Source organism: Phalaenopsis equestris, unplaced genomic scaffold, assembly GCF_001263595.1.
Source record: "Phalaenopsis equestris unplaced genomic scaffold, ASM126359v1 Scaffold000326, whole genome shotgun sequence".
NCBI classification, from domain to species: Eukaryota; Viridiplantae; Streptophyta; class Magnoliopsida; order Asparagales; family Orchidaceae; genus Phalaenopsis; species Phalaenopsis equestris.
The window spans coordinates 728,500-737,260 of record NW_018164768.1 but is presented as its reverse complement, the minus strand read 5'-3'; the positions used below and the strand labels follow the sequence as shown (position 1 = coordinate 737,260).

The 8,761-nt window shown below is 34.6% G+C and overlaps 1 protein-coding gene across 1 annotated transcript in view; it reads left to right on the top strand.

Annotated features, from left to right (window-relative positions):
• The window catches only part of LOC110025695 (E3 ubiquitin-protein ligase SINAT2-like), a 13,515-nt gene extending 4,816 nt beyond the window's left edge, over positions 1-8,699 (top strand). Inside the window, exons 3-4 of the mRNA XM_020726309.1 lie at positions 6,515-6,901; positions 8,300-8,699. Coding sequence (XP_020581968.1) covers positions 6,515-6,901; positions 8,300-8,614 — 702 coding nt within the window. The 3' untranslated portion in view covers positions 8,615-8,699. The remainder of the gene's footprint in view (positions 1-6,514; positions 6,902-8,299) is intronic.
• The last annotated feature ends 62 nt before the right edge of the window (positions 8,700-8,761 follow it).

The following is an 8,761-nucleotide window of genomic DNA, read 5'->3' as shown; positions in this document are numbered from 1 at the left end:
TATGTCTCAAACAAGCTTCACGACAATGGTTCATTAAGCTTTCCACCGCTCTAAACTAAAGCAATTTTATGCAATCAAAGACAAATTATTCTTTGTTCGTCCGATTCCAGAATAGTAAATTCATCGTCTTTCTTATATATGTAGATGATGTCATCATTGCAGGGAACGAATTACAAGAAATCGAACATGTCAAAATATTCTTGAAGAACCAATTGAAATTAAAGGACCTTGGACAATTGAAATATTTCCTTGGTATTAAGGTTGCGCGATCCCAGAAGGGTATTGTGCTTTCAGAGTGAAAGTATGCTCTTGAAATACTCAAGGATGTTGGGTACCTAGGTGCAAAACTAGTCACTTTCCCTATGGAATAAAACTCATCTCTTAGCAAATCAGATGGAGAATATGTCAGTGATCCATCATCATACCGAGGACTAGTTGGAAGATTAATCTACTTAATTATTACACGTCCTGACTTGACATATGCAGTTCATGTCTTAAGTCAATTTATGGACAAACCACGAGTGCCACACTTGGAAGCAGCCCATCACATTTTATGTTACATAAAACAAACAATAGGACAAAGAATTTTCCTCTCAGCAGAAAGCTCAACCCAACTAAATGTCTTTTGTGATGCAGATTGGGCTAGGTGTCGTAACACTCGAAGATCATTTATTGGGTATTGTATCTTCTTTGAGAGTTCATTAATTTCTTGAAAAACCAAGAAACAAACCACAGTATCACACTCTAGTGCAGAAACTGAATATCGGTCCATGACCATTATCTGCTGCGAGATTATTTGACTAAGAACAATTCTGCAAGATCTGAGAATCATACATTCACGTCCTGCCAATTTATTTTGTGATGACCAAACAACACTTCACATCGCCTCGAACCCGGTATACCATGAGCGAACAAAGCTATCGTTGTCATCTCATACGGGAAAAAGTTTAAAAAGGAATAATAAAGTTGACTCATGTGTCTACTTTAGAACAACCAGCAGACATTTTCACAAAACCACTAAACTCTTCTCAGTTCTCGATACTATTCAGCAAGTTAGGAATTATTAACATACATTCTAAACTTGAGGAGGAGTGTCAGGAGTTATGATAGGAAAAAAAATATTTCTTATAAATAAATTATTTTCTTAGAATTAGAGTTATGATAGGAAATAATTTATTCCTGTAAATAAATTATTTCCTTAGAATTAATGAGATATTTGTTTTCCTATTTTACGTTATTTTCTATATCTCATAATAATTAATATGAATTAATTATTGGAGATATCAAGTGTTATACCCTTCCTTTCATATCATTTACCTTTTATTATTTTTCTTATTACAAGATTATTGTAAGAGTTATTTATAACCTCGTTCATATCAATGAAAGTGTGTGTATTCCACCACATTATTCTGAGTTTTAACAGATATGTATTTACATAGGAATTGGGTGAAATGTTTGTAAATGCCTCTTCTATGATTTTGTGGATGTATTCCATTTTTCTTGCTTGAACCTTCATGCTCTTTTGTATAAGTTTCTTTGTTGACTTAGCATTTTTTTTATTTCATTGCTTATTATTCAAAACTCTATATGTGTCCTCGCACTTCCATTTGAGGTATTATGATTGCCTATTGCAATGCAAATGCCTACTTTTGGATACCAATATCGACTTTTATGTTTGTGTCATATAGTCTTATTCAATTAATCTTTTTTTTAATCATTTTGTATTTTGTTATCTTGTTTATGGTTTAAAACATAAGGCTATGTTGTCCAAGAGGGTTATAGATACCGTTATAGGACTTAGGTTATAAATTAAGATGGTTGATTATACTATAAATCTATGAACTTTCTTTGAGACCACATCTAGGGATCAATTCTTCTCTTTTTGTCAGTCGTGAGGTCCACTCTCGGACCAGATTGACAAGCCCCACACAAATCTTTGATTATCTGTCATGACCTTATGGCATTGTCCTCTCCCCCTCCAAGACATTGCAAAAACATTTGATCGAACGAGCAATGATATCATGTGTCTTTTATATTGGTAAATGACAACACTCTTTTGCATTTGAGATGCTGGAGGGCAGTCATCAGGTGTCTTTCTTTATTTAAATAATCAAAGTAGGACTTGATGTTTCATCAATTTGTTCTTCTGATATAACCATACCAGACTTTTGTTCTTTAAAATCGGCAGCTTCAAGACATTGAGGTATGATGGTGAAAATTTATATGCTTTGAATCAAACTGTCACCAGATACCTGTTTTGATTTTATATTTCCTTAGATAACTTGGCTAATGCATAATCCATGAACTCTAATTAGAGTGACAAGCAATGAATGACATCTGGGAGTTTTCCTTTGTTTAAAATCAATAAGGCTTTGATGCTAATCATCAATTTGTTCTAGTGATGTTACCATTACTAAAGTTTAGTTTTTCAGAAGTTAAAGCTTTTGGGACATTGAGATTTTTTGTTGACAGTTTTCTTGCTTTGAATTAAGACTTTCATCGAATCCCCATATAGACTTGATAGTTCCTTAGCTAACTTAGGCTAAGGTATCAATCTTACTATTATAACATCTAGGGACCCCAACTAGAGTAACATTAGGAATATTTTCAAGGCCTTAACTCTTTGATAATATATAAGGAGGGTAGGCATTAAACCTTATATAATGCGGACAATGAAGTTATGATTAACTGGGAATTACGAAATTTTTTAATTTTTAACCTTTATTTTGGATTGTTATTTTACTTATAGTTAGAGCCTCATACTGCACTTTATTGTTGGTGCGAGCTTCAATCATAATCTTATTGATTGAAAGAGCACTATCAAAATATAATTCTCATTATTTGTTTTCTATCATCAAGATTTGCTCACCAGGCAGACCCATTCAATGGTGAATCCATTGGAATTGGATGTGATACAAAAAATCAGCCAAAGTTTATCGTTTGACGGCTCACTAAGGACTATACTTAATATCAAATTATAACAAAATTATAGCCTAGTTGGCCAAGCCATCTGCTAGAGTTAGTCGGGTGTTTAGAGATTGAAGGGGTTTCACTCTGCAAATCATATTCATCTTATGGTATAATATATAATTCCAATGTTTTTGAATTAGAGGATTGTAAACCGACGACTAAGATAATATAAAACTTTTTTTTTTTTCATTCTCTTTCACTTTAGCAAGAAAAGTTTTTAGCAGATTCTTCTTGGGCTGTGGTGTACAATATCAATGATCTTTTAAAGATTGAAGCTGCTAATAATAGAGGGTGCAAAAGATATTGTTTAATATTGTCAAAAGCTTCTTGAAAAGATTAAACCTAATGTAAATGCACGCCTTTCTTTGTCAATGCTGCAAAAGATTGGCATTCTGACAAATTTGAATGAAACACCATAGGTAGACTATTCTCCTCTAAGGATATCTTAGTTGTGCGAGGATTTTACATGGTTTCTTTTTTAAAATTGCTTAATTTAGCGGGGTTCAATTTCTATCCCTCAATGGCAAAAAATAAACCTTAAAATTTTTTAAAAGGTATATTAAAAGCATTTCTAAAGGGTTTCATTTTCAAGCCAAACTTATTGAAGTTGTTCAAAAATAATTTTGAAATTAGCAACATTATCACCCTTTTTCTTACTTTTAATAATATTATTATTTATATAACATTCTACTTAAACATAATATTTCTCATCAATGTAGACATGACCTCCAACCAAAGAACACATATAGTTGAAATTTCTAGCGGAGAGCGTTAGGACAGACTATGAACATACCCTAAATGATGGTCATTTGAAAGAAGTTTGTAGAGCTTTTTGGGAAGACAAATGCAGGTGAAATTTATCAAATGGATACAATTTGGGAAGACAATTATATAGTACGAAGCATAAATCACTGCACTGTTAAGGTATGCGCCGCAGTTGATCTTTATTGCAGAAGAGAAATGTTATAGATTTTTTTCAGAATTAAAAGATTCGATCGGATAGTCGTTAGTGCCTTTGGGGATCGGTGAATACTCAATATTAGTAGAACGAGATAGAAAAATGGAGATTGATTATTAGCTTACTCAGAAGCGTAAGGAGATGCACTAGAGAAAGAATATTGATGAAGGAGAATATTTAGATCAATCAGAGAGATCTAATGGGAAGAAGTCCAAGTTTAATTTGGGTAGATTTAGCAGAGGTACGACTCAGAGTACTGTAGTCACTTATGTCAAATACAGAAGACATCACTTGATGGGCTCTACCATATGCTACTGACGTGATTGGTTTGGTCATATAGCAAGATATTGTCCATCACTTGGTCAGGAGAGCACTGAAAATCAGAAATCAAGCAAAGCTCCTTTATAGAAAACTGCAGACGAGCAGAGAATGATAGAGTCTATAGCTTCAGCTCCTACTCAGGCTCCTACCCAAATTCAACCAAAACAACCCGTTCAACCTCGAGTTTATTCCCTTACGCATTCTCTTCTCCAACCCAATGGATTATATTGAACCTCGAACCCCCCACATTACTTGAATTGGGATAAAGTTAAAAAATTCAAAAAAAAAAAAGACTGTTGAAAGTGAGTCAATGATGACCCTGTATGGATTCACCTATATAAACCACAACCAAGTTGCAAAAATAAGAGCTTGAATATCACTCGTAAATAATCCAAGAAACGTGACAAGTCTAGGAACTTTTGAAGGCACTAAGGAAACAATAACAGTAAATAGTGAGCTTGAAGAACCTACCATTATTGATGGTGATAGGATATGATGATTTTGGTGTTTTCTTACATATAAGGGTGTTTTTCTAGCGTATTTTCTTGCTGCAGTAACTATGTGTTCTTTTAGATATGTTGTTATCCAGATTTTGTTGATGAGAGGAGTATATTTAAATCATCTTATATCAGGTCTTTACTTTACAACCTCTAATTTTCATCATAAAATTTATGGGTTGTTCATATCGATCTGCTTAGTGAGGATGGCTTGCGGTCTGGTTATGAATTTCGTTGAAGAATTTTTTTTTTAAGTAGTGAAGATTGTGACGCCTTGTTTCATCTTCTTGAGGGAGTAGAAGAGAGGGAAATAAAATGAATGGTCGGGAACACGAAGGGGTATTTTGTCTTATAAAACGATGCATATAAGGGAGGCAGAGGTGAGATCGACTTACATGGAGAGTCGAATGGTACGTACGAAGGCAAGAGACTGATGAGTGCAAGCTAGGGCTTTATGTAGTCGTAAACAAGGACAGTTTGATGAAGTCCGTGGTTGTATTGTTGATGACAAAAGGCGAGGGCGACGGGATGGGATGTTGAAGCTGAGCAAAACACCCACTATGCATGCAAATCGTGATGTCGTGTTGGGAAGGAGGCTTATGAATGTCTCGTGCTATCGAATTGAAGGAGGAGTTTTGTGAGCATATCCTGGTGCGAAGATCAAGCGGCTCTGATGCGAAGGCCTAACGATTCTGTTTGAGGAAAGGACGACATTCGGGAGAAGGGGGGAGAGCTGAAACCAGTGAAGTTTTGCCCGCTCCATTTAGGGTTTTTAATTGAGAAAGGTTAAGGTAAAACATTTTATTAAATTAAGGCTTATGGAATAGAATTTCAGCTCGGAGGGAAGAAGTAGAAGAGCGCTAACTAAATGAGGGAGATTAATCCAAGTAAACTCTGGTAAGGTAAGTTTTGATTTATATAATAATTTAATTAATGAATTTTAAATATATATTGATTAGCAAAATAAAGTTAATTAGGGTTGCATAAAGTAAAACGATGGAAATTAATACTTAAATAAAGTAATTTTAATAATTAATTAAAATAATTTGCATAAATAAAATTTAAGCATCAATTTTAGAAAATCGAGATCAAGACAAAGTCAAGAACAAATTAATCGCCATAGAGTTGAGTGCTCATATTCTTTATGTTTTTTTTTTTTTTTTTTTTTTTTTTTTTAAAACCCCAACTTTTTTACCTCAACTTATTTTGTTAAAATTGGTGAATTCATAAAACACGAAAGTTGTGAATTTCAGTAGTATCAAGTGAGACCAAAATCATATGATTCAGATTAGAACAGATTAGAACAAGCGAGTTAATTTTAAAATAATAAAGATTTGTTGATTTTTTTTAAACAAACTCTAATTTTACTTGAACCATCTAAAATTGTAAAATTGAGTCCAAATGTAAGTTCAATTTTTTGAGCAAAAGTAGATTTTGAACTTGCTATAATATTTAAATAACTTTCTTTGATATTTTTATGTAATTTTATAATTTAATATAATTATTCTTTTTTATCAGAAAAGAATAATCCTTCCAATAGATATAATTGTACTTTGGTGAATTCAAGTAGAACTAATTTTCAAAAATATATTTTCGTTGGAGTAAAAATGATGCCAAAAACATCATTAAATGAGATTGCTTGAAAAATCTCTCATAATATGATATTTTACCCTTTCAATCTGATTACTGGTTGTTTTAAATATATTGACATGATTTAAATATTGGTATTATGCTCCTCTATTTTCCTGTAAATTATCTTTTGCTGCAGTGCCCAAATGGCCACACACTGTGCTCAAAATGCAAGTCCACGGTACAGAATCGCTGTCCAATCTGCCGCCATGAACTCGGTAATATTAGATGCTTGGTGCTCGAGAAAGTAGCCGAGTCTCTCGAACTCCCTTGCCGATACTCGAACGTTGGGTGCTTTGAAATTTTCCCATACTACAGCAAATTGAAACATGAGCAATTATGCAAATATCGGCCCTACAATTGCCCATATGCCGGATCTGAATGTTTGGTCTCAGGAGATATTCCCACACTCGTCGCTCATCTCAGGGATGATCATAAAGTGGACATGCATGATGGTTGCACTTTCAATCATCGTTATGTCAAATCTAACCCCCACGAGGTTGAGAATGCAACATGGATGTTAACTGTAAGTCCTTTGTTTTACTGGTTTTTCACAGTTTCTGGTTTCCGTGGTTGCTTATAGTTGGTCAATGAGTGTCCGGATTAGAGTTATCTCGAGTTCGAGCAAGGCAGCCTTGATTTAAAAGTCGAATATTTTGATTTGAGTGTGGACCATGTTTGAGTTAGGTTGAAGATGATCGATTTGAGTTGAATTTCAAGCTGATTGGTGCCAAGCCATTTAGTTTATAAATGAATTTTGATTTCCTGATTATAGAGAGAGGGAGTGTGTGTGTGTGTATGTGCGCGCGCGTGTGTGAAGCCGACTCCTGAGCCTCTGTGTGTGTGTGTGTGTGTGTGTGTGTGTTTAGGGGTGTAACTCAGCCAGACCGACTTGTGTACCAGCTCGGGCTCGGGTTCGGGTTCGGCTCGGTAAGTGCCTTGTTAGCTAAGCTTGATGAGCTAACAAGTCAAGCTCAAGCTAAAACTTAAGTCAGCCATGACTCGGCTTGTTAGCTCGTGATCAGACTCATTTAAGAAAATATTAATATAAAATAGGCTTAAAATATATTAAAATTTCAGACTTTGCCTTTAAATTATTAAAAAGGTTAAAAAAGAACAAGAGATTTTATATTTTATATCAAGTATTATTTATCTCTTAATTGACCATTCTATTTGTCATTTTAGCCGCCTTATTATGTATGACATAATGCATGAAAAGCTTCAATAAGTGCCCAGAATGTAAGCACCGAGTCATATATGCTGATTCCAACCTTGCCAGTATCGGTGCTTGTTCCTTGTTATTGTTCTTATATTCATCTGTTCTGCCCTGCAAATCCTTCACCCTCATGTTTCTTCTCTCTAATAACGGCGGGGGCACTGATTGCATATTTTTCTAAGTAGATATTTTTCCTTCAATAATTGGAAGATTTACATACATATCACTCAATTCCAATGTATTTACACACCTAACACGCCTAAACTTTTACTTTTTACATGCATACCATCCTGCCTTTGTATGATACCAGTTTTCAAAAGTTAAAATGATGGTATTTCTTAATGTGATATGAATGATCTGGGTGTTATAAATGTAAAAAATAAAATTTTGATGTTTGGTATATAAGAATGTGGGAAGTGGGTGGTATGTTTGTTAATGCCCCTTTCATTTTAGGAGTTATGCCTATGGATTTACATATCTAACACCCAAATCTTTCATATCACATCAAAAATATCACAATTTTGACATTTAGAATGTGAAATGCAACTTTTCATGCATGAATAAGGAGGGCATATATGTAAAAAATTGAAGTTTAGGTACTAATATGTGAATACATAGGAATTAGGTGATGTGTATGCATAAATCTTCCTGGACAATTCCTTATAATTGTGATGAAGAATGGAGCATCTAAGCCCTTTGATGTTGTAGGTTTTCAATTGTTTTGGGAAACACTTTTGTCTCCACTTCGAAGCCTTCCTGATTGGGAAGGCGCCCGTCTACATGGCGTTTCTGAGGTTTATGGGTGAGGACAGTGAAGCTAAGAACTTCCTCTACAGCTTAGAAGTCGCCGGCAATTGCCGAAAGCTCGTATGGCAAGGTCCACCCCGGAGCATTAGAGACGATCACCGGAAGGTTCGAGATAACCACGACGGCCTAATCATCCAACGCAATGTCGCGCTCTTCTTGTCTGGCGGCCGGCAGGAGCTGAAGCTGAGAGTCACCGGCCGGATTTGGAGAGAATAATGAAGGTGATGTTTTAGATCTTCTGTTAGGTTTTAGGGGAACAAAAGTATGGGGTTGGGAAGGATCTCATAGCAGTTAGTGCAATATATACATATTATATATATATACATATTATATATATATATATATATTAAAATTATATATATA